General features: G+C 33.4%; 2 protein-coding genes across 2 annotated transcripts in view; one reads left to right on the top strand and one right to left on the bottom strand.

The window, feature by feature from the left end:
* Positions 1-4,073: 4,073 nt before the first annotated feature.
* Positions 4,074-18,790, bottom strand: rce1a (Ras converting CAAX endopeptidase 1a). Its single transcript, XM_056461131.1, has 8 exons — positions 18,469-18,790; positions 16,149-16,251; positions 15,113-15,196; positions 14,881-14,959; positions 13,401-13,568; positions 10,821-10,892; positions 10,662-10,724; positions 4,074-8,291 (listed from the first exon to the last, which is right to left on the bottom strand). Exons 1-8 carry the CDS (start codon positions 18,636-18,638, stop codon positions 8,065-8,067), a joined length of 966 nt encoding a protein of 321 aa, XP_056317106.1. The 5' UTR covers positions 18,639-18,790; the 3' UTR covers positions 4,074-8,064.
* A 3,261-nt stretch (positions 18,791-22,051) lies between these two features.
* peli3 (pellino E3 ubiquitin protein ligase family member 3) overlaps positions 22,052-24,535 on the top strand; it is a 46,822-nt gene continuing 44,338 nt past the window's right edge. The window contains exon 1 of the mRNA XM_056461130.1: positions 22,052-22,330. The gene's annotated coding sequence lies outside the window, so the exon portion shown is untranslated. The remainder of the gene's footprint in view (positions 22,331-24,535) is intronic.

The following is a 24,535-nucleotide window of genomic DNA, read 5'->3' as shown; positions in this document are numbered from 1 at the left end:
TTAGGAATGTTCCAAACAGTTGTTTTGACCATGCCTAATGTTTTTGCTATCTCTCTGATGGGTTTGTTTTGTTTTTTTCAGCCTAATGATGGCTTGCTTGACTGATAGTGACAGCTCTTTGGATCCCATCTTAAGAGTTGACAACAACAGATTCTAAATGCAAATAGCACACGTGAAATGAACTCTGGACCTTTTATATGCTCATTGTAATTGGGATAATGAGGGAATAACACACCTGGCCATAGAATAGCTTGGAAGTCAATTGTCCAATTACTTCTGGACCCTTAACAAGTGGGAGGCACATATGCGAACTGTTGCAATTTCTACAGCGTTCACCTGATTTGAATGTATATACCCTTAAATTAAAGCTGACAGTTTGCAGTTAAAGCACATCTAGTTTGTTTCATTTTAAATTCATTGTGTTGGTGAATCAGCTACAAAATATAGGCAATTGTAAGATATAATATGCTCCAAAGCAAAAAATTGCAATTACATTTTTAAAACTGTATGTTGATACATGTTTAAATCTTCACTGCATGCTAGTCCAAAATGCAATGACAAATAGAAATCACTCTGAAAAGTAAACACGGTGGTGCTTTAAAAATAATGCATTGGCCTGAGCCATCCATCAACCTGCTGTTCAACCAAGCAGAGCAAGTTTACCTGTTTAGGAGGCAATTTCCACTTGGCGGTGTAGAAATTGCACAGTACGTCACCTCTGAAGAGATACAGAAATAACGATGGAAAGAAAAACACAACTCCAGCTTGAGGCGTTTAAAAAAAAACACTTTAATTTATTTACAAACGGAAGAGTTTTGCAGAGTGGATTGAAAGATTGTCATAAAACATTTGTCCATCTGTGAATTGCAGAAAATTGCATTGTACGTTTGTCAAAAAACGATTAGCATGCACGATATTCTCAGAGTCACCAAAATAGATTCGATTATAAAATATAGCTCTCAGTATAAACATCAGACTCGTTTGTAAATCACCAAACCGGTCTATTTGAATTCACCTGTGTAGCAATTCTCAAATACTATACATTACATGTCTTCAGATGACGCCTCGATGAGCTAAAATAGCTACTTTTCACAATTGCAAAAATAGATTTAAACGTCTATTGCTCCTTATTTCTGGAAATATGATGTTTAAAGCATCCAAACACAAGCCCGCCCAGGGTGCTAATGTTCTGCTTGCAACAAACTAGATTAAGAAAAGCACACACAGAAAAATGAAAGATGCTTTTAAGAAGAAAAAAAAAGTTGAAACTTTCTTGGAAAATAAATGAAAGAAAAAAAAAGAAAGGTATTGGAAAGAAACTACTGAGTTGAAATGAGCTACAAGCATCAAGCTCCTGACATACATTTCAATACCATGCATTCTTTTATACTAAAAATCCAGTAATTAATCGAGCACCTGTTATGGCAAACTTCTCCCTACAATTTTGCCTATTAACCACACTAGTATCTATTTTCTGTAACTAGAACTTTTTTGGACACAAACATCTATTCTAGTACTCAAATGTTGGCTACTGGTGCTTATTCTTTAGGTACTAGTTTAGGTTTTATTTATTAGACACTAGTACTCATTCATTAGATGACAGTACCTACTATCTACTTACTAATCACTTACTTATACTAGTAGTTATTGATTTGGGACTAGTACGTTTTAACCTACTTTTTAATAGATAACCTATTTGTTAATAGATACTAGTAGCCTACTTATTAGGGATGCTCCGATCAGGATATTTGCAGCTGATGTAAAGTACCAATTCTGATGCTTTAAGTTAAACACATCTCTTATAACCATTTAGGTATGAACATATTATGGTCAGAAGCAGCTTTACAGCAAATAAAAGACAGCACAGTAGGGTTGCATGGTTTACCGGTACTATGGTAGTATCAAGATACTATGGCTCCAAAATACTGGCGGTGCCGCTGTACTTTGTAATTGGTAGTACTGTCATTTACAATAGATAATGTTGGATGAGGCAAAGTCACTAAAATGCTTACACATTTTTGCAACAATAGACCATTTTATTTTAATAGTCTGTGGAGCCCTTTATGGTTGCACGTTTTCTGACGTTTCAAACGCAATCGGTTAATTTCTGTTCATCTCAATATGATTTAGTAGCTACAACAACAATGACAATCTCTTAAAAAGAACGACTAACAAAGTGAAATTTTGAACTACTTTGGATTGTTATCTGATAAGACTGAAAAAAAAAAACAATAGATGAAAAACCCAAAAGAAAACATTTTTGACCACTTCATATTGTTCAATTTTTTTGGAATAATGCTCTTTTTGAAACAAATTTAATTCGGTATAATTTGTGTCTTTATTTTAACGTATTTTTTGTTGCTCAGATATCTACAAAATAAACAAAAAGAATGAATAAATTTTAGGTGAAGTGACGTGCAAATAATACTTTTTTCAATATTAAGGAAATTATGAATTACCTATTATAACATGTAAAATATAGTATTTCTGACGATTTTCTTTATAATTTGAATTACAACCCTATAGCACAGATTAGGCATGGGCCGGTATAAGATTCTGAGGGTACGATACCCTTACATAAAAATATCACGGTTTCACGGTATTGCGATTACTGCTCTAAAATATATTCTTTTCAAATGTCTGGGTAAAAAAAAAAACAATAACTTTTTTCCCCATCTGAACACATCTGCTGTCATTATTTGTTTCTAAAACACAGATTTCTTTACAATTTAAAATGACATTTTTGGATATCTTCTCTGCTGGAGATACTGTTTTCCTAAAACACTTTTAAAAAACATAATAAATTTTTTTACATATATCATAGGAACGGTATAGCAGAAAATTTTGACGTTTTTTAAAACCCTGACTTTTCCAAACCGATGATTACAGATTTTTTTTTTAAATGGTAAGAAAAATGACAAACAATGCAATTTGTTAACATTGCAAATGATGGAAGAAGAATTCAACAAGTCTGAATCAAGAAAACATTTGGAGCGCAAATTTGATGGATAAGAAGTTAAAATGCACACCTATAAATCCAATACTTCTTTACTAAAAGGAAATAGGCCTATAAACTACTGTTTAGTGCAAGTAGTAAAGTGAACTTTCAATATTGTCAAAAACACAGAACTTTCAGTTCTTATGTGTAAAAAAGCCTAAATACAATCAAGGTGATTTAAATATTTTGTTTATCTTCAGCTAACACAAACACTTGCGATCAGTTCATGAGATCAACCAGATTAGCAAGTACCAATCGTGTCATTAAATGTGCTTATCGGCCAATACCAATCTCCAGCTGATCGATCGGAGCATCCCTAGTACTTATTTTACACTTATCCTATTAGATAAATAAGTACTTATTATACACTCATACTTATTACAAGTTTTCATAACATACAACTTAAAATTTATTACATATTACACTGTAAAACCCAATAAGTTAAGGTAATAAGTTAACTCAAACCATTTGAGGAAACCGATTGCAACAAACCATTTAAGTTTAAAAACTAATCCTAATGAGTACTGTGAACTTAATCCGTTTGAGTAAATGAAGCAATTTGAGCAAAGTAAAACCCGGTAAGTGAAGAGAACTTAAACCAACTGAGTACTGTAAAACCTAATAAGTTAAGGCAACTCAAACCATTTGAGGAAACCAATTGCTACAAACCATTTGAGTTAAAAAAAAAACTAATCAATACGAGTACTGTGAGCTTACTCCATTTAAGTTGAATGAGGTATTTAATTAACTTATTACCTTCAACACTGAGTTCAAAACTCTTTTCAAATGAGTAGAATTTACTTTCAGTCAATTTTGAGTTAACTACACTCATTTCATTTGATAAAGTTGACTGCTGGGTTTTACAGTGTACTTATTTAGACACTTGTAACTATTAAACGGACACTAGTACCCTTGAAACATACTGATTAGCACTTATTAGCATTTTATATATATATATATATATATATATATATATATATATATATATATATATATATATATATATATATATATATATATATATATATAAAATAGTATGTTTATGATTTACTAGCATTGATAAGACTTTTTTAATTGAAATTGCTGTGGCTGTCTTGACCAGCCAAAACAACAAAAGAAGACTAACAAATCAGTTTTTACTAGTTATACAAGAGATCTAGTACCTAATGAACTAATAATAAATATAATAGCTGAAATACATACTAGTCAAAACTGAATAGTTGAGATCCCAACAAAAAAATTTTATCATTAGTTCTAATGGAACATATCTGAACAGTTACTAATGAATTAAGTAATGGTGTGTATATGAATACAAGCTGCTGGTATCTAACAAAAAGAAGTACTATTTTTAAATAATAAGTACAAGTGTATAATGAATTACAGGTATATTTTAAAAGGGCACCTAAAGAATAAACACTAGTAGTTAATGAGAAACTCGATCCTAATGGAAAAGAAAGTACAACTGCCTAAAATATATGAAAACAGATACCAAGATGTTTGTAGATTAAATGTTAAGCGGCTTTCATTAAACAATATCAAAGTGGAATCGATTTGTTGTTAAAGCATCTAAGGATTCAAATAAACCTAGAACAATAGGTCAATTCCTATATATACAAAAGAACAGTTTACATTCTTCAACAAGTACTTTGAGTACCAGGGAATAATTTATGCATCATTTTATAACATAATCGATTAGCAAGATTAAATAGGCAAAACGGATCGCAGTTTTAATGAAAACACTAGGTGACTGCTTCGTTCTTAATCATGAAAACAACAGAACACACGGAAACACACATCTATGGTCCTCTGGCGCCCTCTGTCAACTGTAAGCCCAAGGCGCATGAGCAACTCAACTACAGCAGCATTCAGTGCAGCGTAAACAAGTTAATATTACAGTCATATACACTATGGCACACTTAAAACACAAACTTCTTTCAATACTAGAAGCTAGTAAACCAGATCACTTATGTAACTCGGACAAGTTGCGATAAATTACTACCATAACTTTGGCTGTTCAAGTGATGTTAAACATCGCTGCTGTCTTTGTAGAGTGCCAAATAAGAAATCATTTCAGGATCGAATGAAAGAAACATCCAAAACGAAGTTCTTATATGGCACTGGATGGAAAATCCCTGAATTGAGCCTGTTTGTGAGACTATTGCTTTGAAAGGTTTACTTTGCATGGTCTCTCACAACACAGATCTACGATCTACACATAAATGAGAATCAGGGCAAGCCATTGCCAATATATTAAATAGATGACAGTTCTGTATACTCTCTTTTCATTTATATATATACTCTGCTTTCACATTTATTGAAAATAAAACCAAAAATATGTACATGGCATAAAATGTTCTGCAGCAAGCAGTCTCTTTTTTTGCACAGCAAGCCACATTCGCTAACTTAAAGAGATAGTGGATGCAAAAATATTAAGTAATAATGACAATTAAAAACAAATCATTTACCTCACCCTCATTTTGTTCTCCCTATTTTTTTTATTTATTAAAAAACAAAGGTAATATTATGTAAATGTATCAATTGAGCTCAATTTAAATATTTGAATATTCGAAACACATAACTGGGTGGAATACAAGAAAGTTCTATGAACTTAAATTGTTCACGTTTAGACTGCGAAATAATAATAAACTTGAATATTCTGACTAACATCTCTTTTTGTGTGTGGTTCACAGAACGCCATGTGGGTGACTAAATGATCACAGGTGTTTATTTATTTTTTAATGTGAACTATTGTTATAAGCAGTTATGCGAGTTGTATTGGGTGTGTTTTTTATCAATCCTCAACCGAACATCCATATGTCAGCAGTGTAGCAGCATGCAGATCAGTGGAAACCCGTGTAAAAATTCATGAGACCTGTCACTATGTCGTTTGCAATATAGAAAAGATCACAAAAACATAGCATTTGGATTTCAAATGTCTGTCAGAGAACTAAAGGTATGTTTTTTCTCTAAAATAGGTAGTTTCAATGTTGTGAAATATGACAATCCGCTGATGTCATAAATAGAAAGTGTTACAAATTCCGCAACAGTCCATTCTGCCTTAATGACATCACGTGCTGCTAAACTTGATTAACAATTAAAGAACTTTCTATGCTGATGTAAAAAGGATGTCTGTAGCGCTGCATTAAATATGACTGAAATGCCATTGGTCAAAATATATCACTGAATATCCTGCAGTTACAAAAAGTACAACTACTCCGTATAAACAGAAATTAATTTAATGTTTTTTTATTATTATTATTAAAAATAGCTCATTTTAACCAAATCATCAAAAATACCTCACAATCTGAAATGTTGTGCATGAGGCTGTAAATCTATATAATAACTTACACACAAAGCTGTGTTCAGGAAAATTGTTCAACTTCTGATACACTAGTGGTGTAACGGATCACAAATCTCACGGTTCGGATCACATTATGGATTTTTAGTCACAGATTGGACCATTTTTTTGGATCAGCCCAGAAGGGGAGGAGACAAATGTCATGCGATTACCATTTAATACAAAAAATTGTACTGCAAGAAACTTCTGGTTTTAATAAACAGACATTAGAACCTGTAATTTTATTAAAAATAAAACGAAGAAATAAATAAATTGTAAAATATTCAGTACTGTGAAAATTTCACTGTAAGTACTGCTGTTGCTGATAAATCTAACATTATAATTTGTACAATTCATATTTATTTTTAGTCTCATTTTCAATGAATGATTCAATTAGTTATTCATTAAACTTCATGTTTCATTGCTAGATGTGTCATTTCTCAAGAATTATTCAGTGGCACATTTTTGCAAGTTGGTTGTTGCCACCTACTGGTTAAATAATGCAATTGCTTCCTACAACTTTCATTTATGAGCACATTATGGTGATTTTAATCCTTACCATAAACTTCAGTGGTTTCATCTAAACTATAAACTGTTATTCGTGTACTGCTGTGATATTTGACTGTTTGTAACTTTATAACTAACTCAAAAGACTAAAAATTGAATCTCTTTCTTGATATTTGAACACAGATTTAAATGCAGTGATTTGAAGAATTAATAAACATTTACAAATCACCATCATTTTTAAAATAGGTTGTGTGGGTGTTGAGATCCCAATCTTTTAATGATTAATCGTGCAGCTTACACTGAATGAATTGATGCAGGCTAAACAAGTAGTGACAGAAACCCACCACATCCTGAATAACCAACCACAACTTCTTACGTCATCATTATATTTTACAGAAAGCCTTAAATGCTTTTGTGATTTGAATGATGCGAGAGGCGATCTCTCTGCGATCGTTACAAATTTAGGATTAATCTACAAGTTAAAAAAATTTATAATCCGCAGGTCACGCATGTTCCGAACCGGGTTGTGATGCGTACGAATCACGGATCAACCGTGATCCAGTAAACACCTATGATACACACTTACTAAATTTTTATCTTGTTATTCTAATAGGTCTAGATCTATTGCTTCACCAGCGTACCTACTGACTTTTACCTAGAAAGCATATTTTTTAATTGAACGACGAGACTTCTAAACAATAAAATCAAGACTAAAAGAACCAAAAAGATTGTAATATCTGTAAATATGAATGCTGTTTTCAAGTAAGGGCACCAGGCCAAACAGGAAAGGTGTGTGTGAGCAAGATTATAATATCACCACAGGACACTTTTGCATTTTAGCAATGCACATTTCTGTGAATAAATCTTTCTGGGAAACCCGTAATAGTGTCTGATCTTTATCCCTAGCTCCGAAAAACACACTGACAATATTGTCATTTAAACATGCAGACACGTATAATAAACTTCTTCATCAAACGTAGGCCTGGCTCTTAGCTAAAGTCACTTTATAATGCAACATCGGCTGAATGGTTGAAAAACAAAAAAATGGCCATGTTTTGCATACACCGAGTTTTTCCACACACCTCACGGAGGCTGTGAATTTTCATACCTGTTCTCCAGCTGTCCCTCGCTCACCTGGTGAAACTAGCAGCAAAACAGCCACTCCTGTTTAAATGGCTGGAGAGAAGGAGCTGGTGAAACGCAGGATGGAGGTATAGATGGATCAGGAGCAGATGGAGCCAGGCGTGGAGGTCAGGGTGCAGACGGGTGTGGGCAGGCCGTAGAAGAGCGGGTCGGTCATGGGGAAGATGAGGAGGAGGAAGAGGATGACCCCCAGTAGGTAGAAGGAAAGGATGGTGAGGCGCTGTGAGTGATCCAGGGCCGTGCTGAGAGCGGGAAAACCCATGTAGTTGCAGAAGGAATGGCACAGCACAGGACCCACCAAATGACCTGGTGAAAAGAGAAAAAGAAAACAAAAATTTGTTTGATTGATGTTTCAAATCTGATTCAATTACATTTTACTCAAGAAACTAAAAATACATTACAATAAATAAATAAATGCCTGGTAATAAAGAGTTTTCCCTCAACCAACTTCTAATTACAGATTATAAATATCAAGTAAGGTGGTCGTTGTTTAAGTTTTATAAATACTAATAAACAGCCCATATGCAGAGAAGGGAAGTAACGAAGTACAAATACTTCATTACTGTACATAAGTAGACTTTTCTGCTATCAGTACTTTACTCCACTATTTATTTATTTTTTGACTACTTTTTACTTTTACTATGTACTCTTTACATATTTACACAAATATCTATTCTTTCTTCTCCTTAAATTTTTTAATCGGGCTCGTTACTTTGCTTTTCAAGTGTTTGGTGGCGTGATCACTATTTCATGTCATTATGCAATTTAACAGCCTTTTTGATACAGTCAGACTATTTCAATCAGAGCGCGCCTGTATGCTTCAGTGCGTGGCTTTTTCAACCAAGGCTCTGATGCACCGTAGGCTAAGTAGGCTAGTTTATGAAGATTACTATGAGAAAGGCAAGGATGAATACGCAGATTAGACAGGGAGACGGCGAATTTAACATGACTGATGCTGTCCAGTTCACACGGTAATAAGACACATTTTGCTTGATCAGATCTCAGGTAAACAAGAGAGACACATTCCAGTTCTAAAAAATATGGCATGTAAATGCTTAAGGTAAACAGTCATTTGTCCAGGTCTGATCATACTGCACGGGCTTTCTCTGGACTTTCAATCTAATATCAAGAAAAAAGTGCTTTTTAGTAAAGATTTGTACATTTAGTACTAAAACAATCAAATTCTTTATAAAAACTATATGCATTGAGGTTTATTTCAGATTACTTCATATTTCCTAATACAGAATTTATGCTGTTTAACAGTTTTTTATTGACTTTATGATTCTACATATAGGCATGTTAATCTTCAATAAATTTTTTTATCAAATGTTTTACAACAAAAAAGGTAACCATGCTGGGCAATTCATGAATATAAATTTAATGCAAAAGTTCCTCACGGGAATATGAGATCATGCACATGTTTTGTAGGTTGTAGTCACACCTGTATATGTAGCTTTTAGCATAGAATAAATGTATTAACAGAAGCGCAAAAGAAAATTTATTTTCAATATAGTCAATAAAAAATATTCAAATATAAAATTAAAAAAATTAAATATATTTAGGACAGAATTCAGTGTAAAATGTAAGACATTATTTATAAAGATATACAGGCCTACAGAATTATTTTTAGAGTGTATGAATATGAATGGCAGCTGTTGTTTTTGATCTACCAGGCGCAAAACTACATGATGAACGCTGTGAGTTTGCATCAGGATAATGAAACATTGGGGGAACCCGGATATTTACCTACCTAGTGAAACTAAAACATGTAGTAGTAATGGGTACTTTTTATTTAAGTACATTTTGAGGCTGTACTTCTTTACTTGACTACAAAGGTGTAATCAGTACTTCAACTTTTACCAGAGTCGTTTTAAACATGATTATATGTACTTCTACTTGATTAAAGGATTTGTGTACTTTTGCCATCTCTACCCTTATGCTAGTAACATGCAAATAAGTAACTATTAATAGTGACTATTCTCTCATCATAAGTGTTAGCCAAGGCTTTTTAGTTTCAATGTAATATTAATTACATTACATTTAAACATTACTCCCTCAATATCATAACTTTCTATTAAACAACTGTATGTCTGTAATTCTAATTAATAAACAACAATAACAATCATCAACATGAGGTCTGGACACAATGACATTTTGATAACACTTTTTCAACAAGGTTCCTTGTTACCACATTAATATTAAATTAAACATTAACAAATACAAATTTCGATTTTAATAATGCGTTTGTAAATATTAATTATTTGAACAAAGTCAATATGAACTAAAATAAACAGCTTTATACTGTAAATACAGTAACAAACACATTCCATTTTTAATATTAGTTAATGCATTAACAGTGTTAAAATTAACTAAACTAATGAACCTTATTGTAAAGTGCTACAAATATTGGTTAAAAAAGGCAATACAACAAATAGTTCCCAGCAGAATTTCTTCCCAATTTCTCAATATAAAATATGATTCTTTTTTAGTGTCTATTTTTTCTATTTTAAAACTATCCAATTATTGCAATATATACTAAGCCTAAGCCTCCCACCAGTGCTGATATACAGACATCTCGCACTCTATGTTGCATCTAATTATGCATAATTAATTTGTATATTTTACACCTTAAGTCAATTAAGCCTCATTACTGTAAGACACAAAACACATATACACCTGTCCTGATGAAAATAAAGGCTGTGTAAGCTCCAAATACTGCAGTGTAGGAGAACTGGAACACTGAAAAGGACACAAACAAACACAGACATGAGTAATTACGTCTCACGGGCGGCACTACTCACAATAAGGATGACAGTAAACTAATGACTCGGTTACCTGCAGAGAGGAAAATCCCTGAGACAGTGCCCTGTCTGAACCGCAGGAGCTCAATTACATGGTGAAAATGAGCTGCAGCAGTCACACACACACACACAAAGAGAGACACAGAGGAAGAAAAAAAGGGATCTGTTACAATAATGGTCTACAAAGCAATGTGTATGAAACTCTAAACAGTTGTCATTTTTTCTTCAGTGGTTAGTCATGTAAACACATCAATACAGGGGAGTTTCCGAATGTAATAAATGAGTGGAATAATTTTGCAGGAATCGTTTGAAATGCTCAGGTTACCAATTAGCAGGTATCTAAGTAGTGCTGAGTGTCCACAAATACATCCCTCGAGATCCCTTTGTCGAATCGTCCAGTATTTGCTATTATTGCAGTAACCTTTATTAGACTTTAGTCAGCATGAAATTTAAATTCACAATGTCTTGTTTATAAATGCATCATGATTCATCAGTTTCATACTAAATTGTATTTGAAAAACACATACTCTGGGTGGTCTTATAAATTCATTATATTAAATTTTATACATAGATATATCACCTTACGTTTATATCATTATATACATATATATATACATATATATATATATATATATATATATATATATATATATATATATATATATATATATATATATATATATATATATATATATATATATATATATATATATATATACACACATACATACATATGTATATGTATACATATATACATATACACATATATACATATACATATACATACATATACACATATATACACACACACACACCACCAGAAATAAAGGGTGCGTAATAGTTCATAACAGCCTAAGTTCCTTAAAAACCAAATAAGCATTTTTACAGCCATACAATAACAAGTCTGTAATTGTGTTCACCTTCAACTTTTTTTAAGGATAGTGCACTTGGCATTGTTAAAAGATCTTTACAAACCCATAGCTCTGAAGAAATATATCAGAACAATATTTATTATCAAAGAAAATAATTAAAACTTTCATATTATGATGCCAATATTAATCACAATTGTTATAGTATTTTTGTCTGTAAATTAAATAAAAACAATAGTGAGCATGATCGCCTCACAGCTATATGATCGCTGGTTCGAGCCCTGGCTAAGTCAGTTGGCATTTCTGTGTGGAGTTTCTTGTTTATGTCTGCATTTTTCTTCCTGTGTTCACATGGGTTTCCTCCGGGTGCTCCGGTTTCCCCCACAGTCCAAAGACATGTGCTATACTGTAGGTGAATTGAATATGGTGTAAATACGGCATAAATTGGCCGTATATATGTGTGTGAATGCAAGAGTGTATGGGTGTTTCCCAGTGTTGAGTTGCGGCTGGAAGAGCATCCGCTGCATATAACATATGCTGGATAAGTTGGCGGTTCACTCCGCAGTGGCGACCCCTGATTAATAAATGGCAGAAAACAAAATGAATAAATATATTGACCTTATAAAAATTCCTTTTTTACCTTTTAAAGCAGGGGTGCCCAAACTTTTTCTTATGCTAAATATACTAAATATAAGCTAAATATACCAAACTCTTATCCATTAAAGTTGCCATGGGTAATTTCCTAATTTATTTAATACAGAAAAATAACTAGAACACATTGCTTTATATTAACTAACGCAGTACATATGTTTTGATTTTATAATGAACTTATTACAGTTAAAAACAATCACTTTTATAACAGAATAATGTAACATTAGTCAAGCTGCTCCTGTTTTTGCTTTGATTTGGTAGCCTATGTCTTCTGCATTGTCCTCTATCCGTCGAGCGGCAGTATTTTTACATTTTTAAAAATCTGATTTATTTACAAACATGTAACTGAAACATTTAATTTCAGCTAGCTTTTTTGTAGTATAGCAATAAAACAAACAAACAAAAAAGGTTACGTTAAACTAGATATAATGATCTCTTTTAAAGGCATTCGCTCCAACTCTTCCCATCATTCTCACTCTCTTCTCAGATGGGAATCAAAAGTTACCAGTGGCCAACTTTGGCCCACGAGCCCTAGTTTGGGCATCTCTGTTTTAAAGTATATACTCAAAAATTGACCAATTCATATGTGATTATCTTACTCAATTTATTTAGAATTTGTGGGAAAATTTTTAATGAAGAATATATAAATGAATCCAAAATAAATTAAATCAATATTAATGAAATATTAAACACTAAACATAGTCTAAAATAGTGACTACAGACCCAACATAAATTATTTCAGAATAAAATACCAGATGTAAACATTGTACTTTCTAGGCATGTTGCTTTAAATAGTTAAGCCATTGGACAACAGTGGGTTTTGAAAAAATTCCAATTGGGGCTAATAATTAATAACGACCATAAAAAGCTAAACTAAAAAAACAAGACTTGTTCCAGAAGAAAAAATATAATAGGAAACACTATCAAGATTTACTTGCTGTTAATCATTTAATCAAAAGGGAAAAAAAAAAAAAAAAAAAAAAAAAAAAAAAAAAAAAAAAATCACAGGTGAATCATTTTACAAATAATTTAGTATATTGTCATAATGTCACAACCCTAACAATAAATATTGCACACTCCGAGTCACCACTCACCAACACCAAAGAACAGTGGGCATGTGAAGATTGCAGTGGAGGGGCCGGCACAGGGCACAAGCATAGGAAGCATGCATGCCCGAAAAACCAGCTCCTCCGTCAGCGGTGCCACAACCTGGTTCCTCAGCCAGCGCATGTCGCTCAGACACAGACTCCAGAAACATGGGTCTGCAAAGACATAACAGAGTAATCACTTTTACAACAACACTCACACTGAAGCAAGTCTATAGTGCTTTATTCAATGTTGTCAAAGCCCAGTGTTTCCCCTGCCATTATATTAAAGGGGCGCCCTGATGGCTTTCCCCGCCCCCCTTGAAGTCAAGTTAATATTATTTTCTATATAATGCCAGACCACAACTTCCTTTAATAAACAAGCTAAATATGTAATATCATATTTACTCAACAGCATGTCATTTCTGTCTCTGCATGATTGCGCGACTACAAATTTCTGCTCTCTGAATCGCATACGAAACACTCTCAGGATGAAGACCCACGTGTGCTCCTGTATATTATTTTATTATTTTCTGTGGTGGTTCATTCACTGTGGAGACTCCTGCTAAATAAGAGACTAAGCCAGAGTAAATTGAATGAATGAATTAATTATTTTCTGTAAAGCTGCTTCTGGCCATGACACATTCACACTTAAATGGTTATAAGAGACGTGCTTAAAGAATTATAAGCAGCATCCTTCATTTATTCTCTAAGGTTAGGCAAGATCTCTTAAGCTTCATATTTAGAGGGAAAATGTCTTTAATGCATTATAAAGCATTAGAATCGGTACTCAGTATCAGCCGATCACCATGACAAGGAATCTGTACTCTGTATCGGCTGCAAAAAACCTCATCGCAACATCCCTAGCTTTGACCCAACTTGGCTGTCAGACCGACAATACTCTCCCTGGCTGTACAAGACTGATCTTAGTAATTAAGTCAGCAAATACACCTTTAGGAAAAAGGATATTCAAGTAAAGGTTAAGTATAAAAGTATACTTTACTTAGTAAGTAAACAAGCCCTTTAAGATACACTGCAGTGACAAAAGCTGCACACTTTGTGGATAAATTATATATTGAATTTTTCAGGCAAGCAGCAGAATAGTAGCAGAACTTTGGTGTTGAGATCAAAAAAATGGAGTTCAATACTAATGTCACTGTTAAAGATAATCCACTAAAGAGCAGATCCACCAACTGAGAAGCAAATTTGATTCTTTTCAGCATTAAAGACCAGTCAAGTTTATTTCTCTTGCATAGCATGAAGACTTAGTATTGCACCATTTATTGAAAAGATAAATATTCAACTCCTACATGCTTTGGCTAAATGCCATCATAATCTGTTTAAGAACAATAGTTTATGGGGTTGTAAAGTACACAAAAATGACATACTTTGATACTTTGGTTTTGAAGACGCGTTTTAGGACTGCTCACTAATAAATCCCAACATAGATATATAGAGATTGACTGAAAGAGAAAAAAATGCTACTTACCAACTACAACTTTAATCCCATCAATGAACCCCCATGGGCAATCCATGGCTAACTGTATCAGAGGTCCCAGAAACAGCACCTGACATAAAAACATAAAAATATAACAAAAATCTGCCAGATAAGGAATCCACTAAAAAGATTAACTGCAAACTAAAGGTGTCTGAAAATCTTGAATTTAAAACAAACTTGGTTTAGGTTTTAGAAAAACAATTGTTTTCCGACTTTTACTTACCATGGTCAGTAGCAATGGTAGAATGATAGCAGGAATTAACCCCTCCAAACGGATCCCCATAAGGGCAAACAGAGAGGGACCAGGCTAAAGAAGAAATCAAACACATCCCATTAAGTCGGTTTCTCCATCCAATAAAGTTAACCAATACATAACATTTTATTTTAAACAAGACTGCATGATGCAGATTTTTATCAATATGATTAATTTGTCCAGTCTCACAATTCTTTAAAACAATGCTGTCCTCGGTGCTGTCGTAAAACTATTTAATGCCTGTTTAAGTCCATTGTGAATGCAATTTCAGACTTACACGTGGCTAAACACTAAGATTTGTTTACTAATAGCCTGGTTAGACCAGTGGAATAGATTTTTACTTGCTTCATTAAAATAAAAGTCTAATTTTGTTCTTTCTTAGCCACATATTTTAAATAATGTGTCAAAACAAGCAATCTCTAGTTGTATACATGTACTTTTTTCAACATAACATTTTTTTTTCAATTGACAAGTTTTTAAGACTTTAATAAACTAATTGTATGCACACCTGGTGTATGGTGTATGTATCCTCACCAGGTAGCCATAAATACATGGAGAGGAATATAATTAAACCATACTGGTAAATAGTTGTAAATAATTGATAAAAGTTCTACTGCGATGGATTGTTGGTGATTGGATGTGTGTCGGACCAATAGACTAGATGTACATAGACATGAAAAATTAATACCCGTTTAAAATGATTTAAGACCTACAAAACAATATTTCAGTAAATGTGCGATTATGTACGGCCTAAAATTTAGTTTTTGAAATGTAAGGCTTTTAAAGACCCTGCAGACACCCTGATGTTTAACCACTGACTTCATAGTGTTTGTATTTCCTACTATGAATGTCAATAGATACAGGTTTCAAAGATTCTTCAAAGTATCTGCTTTTGTGTCAATGTGATAGTGAGTACATTTTTATTTACTGGGGTGAACTATTACTGTCAGGGACCATAATAAATACATACAATAAACAAAACACAGGAGTTGTTGCAGTAAACTACCTGGATGCCTGTAAAGTCTTTCCATGCCCACACAAACACTGGAGAAAGAGCAGATACAATCAGTACACTGGTGAAGCGCCTCTTTATCACTGCAGGATGATCCCTGTTCATACAAACAACCACAGAAACAAGCAAAGTTGTATAATGAATTCCTTAGTGGCACCATCAAATGTTTCACGTAACAAAATGATTGAGGTAAAGTTGGTTTTATATTCACACATTTGGACATTTTCCTTAATAATGTAATTTCACCAAAACATTTTTTGTAAATTCTAATTAGTGAAATAATATTGGCAGCCAATAGCTATCAAAGTACAACATTGTTCACAGTCAAATAAATAGTGCTAATGTTGTTTTGAAGTCATACTTGCATGTGATTTCAGGCCCAATATTCAAAGTACCATGGTAAACATTGTAGGGAGCATGTCACAAGCTGTCACTGAACGAATGTGCAAATATAAAACCAACTTTACCTCAATAACAAAATGAATGTTATAAATTTTCTACTCTCATATTCAGTTAAAAGGTATTGGCAAAAAATTAACAGATAAAATTACAGAGAAATAGAAAAAGAAATAGAAAATGACATGTTATTTGAACGTTCAATTCAAAAAGGACAAAAAAGCTTAACGTGGCTTAATGTACCAAAACAGCAACCAGAGAAACTCAAATTTCTGTCAAACTTTACTTGTAATTAACCCTAACTACTTTAAAAAGAGCGAGCCCCAATTCCATAGATAAAGTGAAAAACCTAATGTTAAGCATTTTCTACCCCATTGAAGTTAATCATAAGAAAAAAGCTTAACGTGACTTAATGTACCTTAACATCAAGCAAAAAAATGTTTTTATTTCTATCAAATTTGATTTGTTAGCACTAACTACTAGCAAAAGAATGAGCCCCGTTTCCACAGCTAAAGTCAATAATATTGTGTCAAGAATCCCCCCCCCCCCATGTTGTTGTGGGGATGTCAATGACATTCACAAGCACATTCTTATGACAGCAAGGGTTAATCTATTATAAATAAAATCTGATTTTATGAACAGCCTTTTAACATTTGGTTTCCCTCGGTTGTTGTAAAGTTACGTTAAGGCTTTCCTTATTATGGACTTCAATGGGGGACAACACACTTAACGTGATGGTTCACTTCATCTATGGAATTAGCGCCTGTTCTTTTGACAATAGTTAGTGTTAATCACAAGTAAAGTTGACAAAAATTTGGGTTTCCCTGGTCTGGGTTAAGGTACATTAAGCTGTTTCCTTAAAATGGACTTCTGTAGACCATTTCAATTTGGTCATGTCATTGGCCCATGAACATTTCCTGCTTGTTGTCAAACTATTTCATAACTGTAGCAAGAGGCAATTCACTCATACCTTGATGTTAAAACAGTTGTCATAACATTATTTATCAATATGTGGCTCTTTTTGGATTCTCAGAAGCTATAGAAATTAAAAATGTAAAACAGAATATATGTTGAGAACATTGTTTTCGTTTACATACCTCAAAATGGTCTATAGGAAGAATGCTTAAAGTGATATTCTTTACTTGATACACTAAAATAAAATCTCCAGATGTTAAGTTAAATTAAACCACATAAAGCTCTTATAATGGACTTCAGTGGGGATAAAACGCTTAACGTGACATTGTTCACTTCATCCACAGAAATAGGGCTTGATCTTTTGCTAGTAGTTAATGTTAAATCACAAGTAAAATTTGCTAGATTTTGGTGTGCCCAACTTGAGGTACATCAAGCCATGTTAAGCCTTTTCCTTTTAAAATGGACTTAAAACACGACATGAAAATTTTCACTCACTACAAATTAGAGCTCATTATTTTGACATCAGAAAGTGTTTGTCATGAGTAAAATTTGTTAGAAATTGTATTTTCCCTGCTTGTTGTTAAGGTAAATTAAGCCAGTGTTTCTAAACCACGCTCATGGAGGACCACCAACACTGCATGTTTGGATGTCTCCTTTGTCAGCCAGACACATTAAGCTTTTTTCTTATAATGGACTTTAATGGGGAGAAAACGTGATGTTTTTCACTTTATCTATGGAATTGGGTTTCCTCTTTTAAAAGTAGTTTAGGTACATTAAGCCACGTTAAGCTTTTTTTTCTCGTTAAACGTTTTAGAGTGTGCCTATTCAAAACGCTCTTAAACATTAGATTCAAACACTATTCACAAATACTACTGTTAATTAACAACGTCGATTTTCAAACGACGATACGTAAGCGTCAAATCGAACGTTGTGTTTACCAATTTGCTGTCTAGGTAGGGAGCTCACTGGGTTTTGTAACACAGCCAAAGACTTCGAAATATACCTTGGTAAATCGCTTTTCCAGACGTATAAACTTCCAACATATGAGCACGCAAGCAGCAGACAGGATAGAATTGACACCCAGCAAAGTCCATCAGGAACCGACGCCACATTAGCATGTAACGTTAGTTGTTCTGAATGAAAACTTGGCATCGAATCATCTTCGTCGTTCATGGCGACACCAACAGGGGCTAAAATCCACTAGACGCGCTAAGAAATCGCAGGTGTGGATCACACATTAAACACCACACGCGTGGTTTTGTTTTTATCCTATAGAAGTGTGAACGTCCACAATGGAGGTACTCTGGGAAGAAGCTGAGAGGAGACTGTTTTGGCGCCAGAGAATGACGCCATCAACCTGAGACGATCCTTCTGGCCCATATTTCCATTCACAACTCATGACAGTTGATGATGGTGCACCGTATGTTGAACAGGGAGAAGGAAAACGACGGACTATTTGTGAAACACATAACGACCCACCGATACACTGCAAATATTATATTGTGGCTGCAGTTTATGGTTGCAATAAGATCTTTTTTCTTTTTAATTGTTAAAATTTATATATTTCAAAATATCAAATTCAACTCATTAGTTTTGTGTACTGCATTTATACTGTAAATATTTATGGAAAGAAAAAAGTATCTATATATTTTAATTTTTTTAAACTTTGTTGAGTCTAAATAAACTTTAAGGGCTGTTTGAAAATGCCCAGAGTTGGGTTTTAGGTTACGCCATTTATAATAAAATATTTACCTCATAATAAAAACAAAATCAATAATAAATTATTTCTCTTTTTTTCTTTTTTTAATAACTTAAATTTGAATTAAGTAAAACGAATGATAAATCTAAGATCAGAGTACAATTCATGTTAAAGACACAGAATATTTTCATCTGGATATAGATTATAGACATGTGCTCCTTCTGTGTGTAAAATAATCTAATGTTAGCTGTCCTAAGCTGTTTATCCTTGATTTGGTCTGAAATTTCACAATTTCTAGGGCTTGCAACACGTTCTTCCTACCACTATTCTACATAGATCTGCCCACACACAGAGAGACGGACGGACAGACAGACAGATGATAGGATTTTTTGTTTTATGTTACTGTCTTATTCCAAAATGGATTAAATTAATTTATTTCCTCAAAATTCTACAGACAGACAGACGGACGGACGGACGGACGGACGGACGGACGGACGGACGGACGGACGGACGGACGGACAGACAGACAGACAGACAGACAGACAGACAGACAGACAGACAGATAGATAGATAGATAGATAGATAGATAGATAGATAGATAGATAGATAGATAGATAGATAGATAGATAGACCCCAAAAAATCTTTTTTAATAACCCATTTTGGGTTGTTTTTACCCATCATTTTGAGTGCAGACCTATGCAAAATAGGTTTTCTGTCTTTTCATTTGATTTCCATTAAAACATAATTCTGTATTAACAAGTGCTATTATTTATTAGCTCTTTTTTATTCTGTTTATAGTTAGTCATTATATATGGGTTGAGAAATGTCTTTTATGGGACATTCTACCAGAAACGTACATTTTCACTTCTAAAAAATGTGACAGGGCCTGACTTAAGCTTGTCGTCTTCAAAAAAAATCATACAAAACAAACATAAAAATTATACAATTCAATAATAGAACACATCCTTGATCACTGTCAGCTTCTTCTCCATCAAAAGATGTCACTTCCGACTTATAACCTTAAATGTGTATTGCACGCGTTTTATGTTAAATGTAATGCAAATGTGACAGGACTGGCAGAAACATGGGGACAACTGTAAATGTATTTGTATTATATATCAGTAGTATTTAATTGTAGAATTTATTTATAATTTCATGTTTTTAATTGATTGATGTGAATGATAACAACTTAAACTTAGCTATTTCTAAAGTATTTTTTTTTCTAAATAACAGCCTTTAGCTTAACAAAACTGGTCTCTGGTAGAATGTCCCTTATATAACTGACTCAGGCTGAATAGAGTAGTTGTCGTCTTAAAGGGGTATTTCACCCAGAACTGAAAATCCATCATCATTTACTCAAACTTCGCTATGAATCCTGTCTGAGTTTCTGTTTTCTGCTGAACACAAAATAAGGTATTTTGAAGAAAGCTGAAAACATAGTAGCAAAAATATATACTATGGCTGTAAATGTTTACATGTTTCCAACTTTCATCAAAATTTCTTATTTTTGTATTTAACAGAAGAAGGAAATACTGACAGGTTTGGTACAAATAAATGGTGAATAAATGATGACAGATTTTTTATTTTTATTTTTAGGTGAACCGTCCCTACTAAAGAGCTGTCGATAAAATATCCTACTATACTGTATACAATACTGTTACAGTTGTTACAGAAACAGTTTCTACCCCGAGGCAATCCATCTCATGAACACTTTATGATAGTAATTGTGAAACAAACATCACTACCTTTTATACACACATACAGTGCTCAGCATATATAAGTGCACCCCTCACATTCATATTTTAAAAGGGAGCTTTGCAATATTATTTTTGTGCATATACATTAGTTTAGTCAGTACTGATGCCAAATCTGGAGCTTATCTAACAAAATAACTTACGATAACCATCCAAAAAGCAGTACAGCCAAATTTACATGTTATAGAAAAATATTAAATACAAATTTTAAAAAGAGGAAAAAATCAAGAGAAGCAAAAAAAAAGGGAAAAAAAAAGAAAAATTTAGTTGAAATTTTGTAGGCTGTAATTTTTAAAATATATTTTGCTTAAATTTAATTGTAATACCTTTGAATTTCTAAATATGTTTGCTGACTAAAATATTATTTTAATAAATATATCTGTTTAATAAATCTGTTGTGTTTAAATGCACCAAAACACATTTCATTGAGAAATTGACAAACATCTTCATTTTCAAAATGGGGTCTACTCAGTTATGCTGAGCACTGTCCACTTATTTAATAACATACTTTACATGCCAATTTGCACATAACAGTTGCACATATAATGTTGTATATAGTATAGTCTACCTGTGCATACACTTGTCAATTCGTATAGGTAGCATGTCACAACGATTTTTAAAATATATTTATTATCTGTTTTTATCCTGTCTCTGTAATTCTGTTGCACTGTAGAAGCTGTCACGAAAACAAATTCCTCATATGTGTAAACATACCTGGCAATAAACCTCTTTCTGATTCTGATTCTGATTAAGGACTGCTGCTGTGCCACATGTGTATCCCTAAATGTGTAAAATGCGGAGGATCCCACGGGCTGTCAGATCCCTCGCCCGAGCGTCACCGTGCGCGTATGTAACGGTGCCAACCCCACGAACGCCATCCTGAGGTGAAATCACGAAGCCTACGCTTGGTTTATTAATATTAATTACGCCTCCAATGGCGACACGCTGTATTTAAATATTAACAACCTTCTGTTGACGTTGTCCAATAGCGAAGATCAAACTCATGAATATTAATAAGCACCATTCCATATTAGGATTCGCAAATTCGCATCCGGAGGCGGGGTCTACGCGTGTCGTGGCACCCTGACCAACCGCAGAGGCGCATGATGTGGGCGAGGGCAAAACCCGTTCTCGGATTTCTTTAACGGCAGAGTACTGCGAGGGAGAGATGGGCGTGACAACGGAGTGTCTGGACTAGGCTGTGAAAACACTCTTCTCCTGGATTAAAGATCCGCGCTGTCTTCCGTGAAACTGATGACAACGGAGTGTGGCAATGCAAACCACACGACGTGATGCGCGTGCCATCCAGTTTAACACCGCGAGTGAAATAACAGCACGACGCCCTATTTTAAGGCCACACGGGGATTGACAAACCAAGGATTTTCGAGGCAGGAGTCTTTAACATCATCAGGTGCGTATTTGGATAGTTGTTTTTGCTTGTGGTGTTTGTGACACTGAAATGTGTTCCCTTTTTAAATTATTATTCATCTTCTTATATGAGTGCCATATCTAGATGGGCTGTACAGTTTGTTCTATCAGATGTATTTAAAGTGTTGTAAATTATTATTATAGTAAGTATAATTTAAATGATATTATATGCATAGCCTATGAAATTAATTAAATGCAGCCTATTTATTTTCTGTGGAATCCCTTGTGTACTTCCCAGGCCTGATAGGCTGCTGTGAATATGGCTCAGTATAAATAAATAAGAGCATCTCAAATAATGTCGTTCTGTCGGAATACAATTACATTGTTGATTCTGATGAATATCAATGTTTTAGTGTGATAACGTTATGCAATATAAATCCATATGCATATTAAACGAAATAATAAAAGTGTTGCACTTATTGACCCTTCATAAAGTCGTTATTATTATTATTATTATTATTATTATTATTATTATTATTATTATTATTATTAAGAAGTGTAGTCCGACTTCCCATATGTCATCTAGAGTGAATGTCTTGCGTGCGCGTGCGTGAGAAATCGGCGTTGTGCGATTACGTTGAGAGTAAAATTCGAATTATTAGTCTTTGAATTCGGATTTTAGAATCCGAGTCTTTTGGATTGAGCGGTTCTGCGTCGCAATCCGCTGCAATCTGTCGTCTGAGAGCACGGGCTGGTCCACGGGTAATGCTGTCTGAGAGTAAAATGTGCAGAATAGAGCAATGCCATTATATAATCCTGCTTACATTAGTTTATGATGATGTACAATAATCTCTAACATTCATAGAGCACATCACGCAAAACAAATGACTTTCACATGGCCTGGAGTCAACTTGTATAGCTAAACAAAGTGGATAAGTTAACTCATCAAGCGTTGAGTGAACATTAAAAATGAAGAATGTCACTTATTAATTGATGTTATCATATTTAACTAATTTGGGATAAGTCATAAGGATACGTTTTTTTGATACTGAGATTTTTACTTAATCTGAAAGCTGAATAAATAAGCTTTACATTTATGGTTTGTTATGACAGGAGAATATTTGGCTGAAATATAACTGTTTGAAAATCTTGAATCTGAGCGTTCCAAAAATCAAAATACAGAGAAAATTATCTTTAAAGTTGTCTAATCATAAACTATCTTTTGATATATTTACATTACGAACAAATTTTTACAAAATGTCCCCATAGAACACTATTTTAACTTAATATTCTAATTATTTTTAGCATTAAATATGTGTATTCTTGGCTATAGCCAAAAATATGCTCATGCAACATAAGACTGGTTTTGTTGGGGGTCACGTTTATATATTTATTTAATTATATATATTTATAACTATTAAAATGAATGCTTTGTACCTTTCAGTTAAAAAATTGCTGAGCTAAGCCTACTTGTGTGTTTACAACCTATTTGAAGAACTAACAAATTAGAAAAAGCATTAGTGAAACTAATTTCACTAATTAGTAAAATTAGCATACACGATTTTAAAATAATGAGCAGCCATCAAGGGTTATATCAGTCTCATTAACATGTAGATCATTAAAAAAATGCCATGCTTTTATAGCGAATAAAAAGTCTTAAGGGCATCTTGCCAATTTATTTAAAACATACTAAACATTACTTGTTTCAAACATTATTTACAATATATATTTAAGAAAATAATTTGAGAATTGAGATGATACCTTTATCTGACAGCATACAGTCTTAATTTGGATTTCTGCACATGAGAAGGAAAATGGTGTGCTTTTTTTTCATTAATATCTAGACATAACATCTAAATAATTTTCTTAAGTACAGTAGCTCAATCTTATTTATTATTTGGAATACAAGGCAAACACGCTGAATTTGCTGATTAAGAAAATAATGTTTTTGCATTGTGGACCATGTCTGAAATAGAAAATTTCTCATTTGTAATTAAAGAGATTTGATTGGTCTTGCTTAAGAAAACATAACATTGTTTTAAAATCCTTCTTAATACTTAATTATGTATCAAAAATATTTTAAGTGACATGTATTTTGGTGGGCTGCATGGTGGCGTAGTGGTTAGCACGTTGGCCTCACAGCAACAAGGTCGCTGGTTCGAGCCTCGGCTGAATCTGTTGGCGCTTTCTATGTGGAGTTTGCTTGTACTCCCTGTGTTTGTGTGGGTTTCCTCTGGGTGCTCTGGTT

Source organism: Danio aesculapii, chromosome 7 (assembly GCF_903798145.1).
Source record: "Danio aesculapii chromosome 7, fDanAes4.1, whole genome shotgun sequence".
Taxonomy (NCBI): Eukaryota; Metazoa; Chordata; class Actinopteri; order Cypriniformes; family Danionidae; genus Danio; species Danio aesculapii.
This window is presented reverse-complemented; position numbering and strand designations above follow the sequence as displayed.

Excerpts from the sequence above, each read along its gene's own strand:
- rce1a (XM_056461131.1), bottom strand. The coding sequence starts at position 18,638 with ATGAACGACGAAGATGATTCGATGCCAAGTTTTCATTCAGAACAACTA. Across the intron at positions 15,197-16,148 it reads AAGACTTTACAGGCATCCAG|CCTGGTCCCTCTCTGTTTGC; the intron begins GTAGTTTACTGC and ends TTTCTTCTTTAG. Across the intron at positions 10,893-13,400 it reads CCCACTGTTCTTTGGTGTTG|CTCATTTTCACCATGTAATT; the intron begins GTGAGTGGTGAC and ends TGACTGCTGCAG.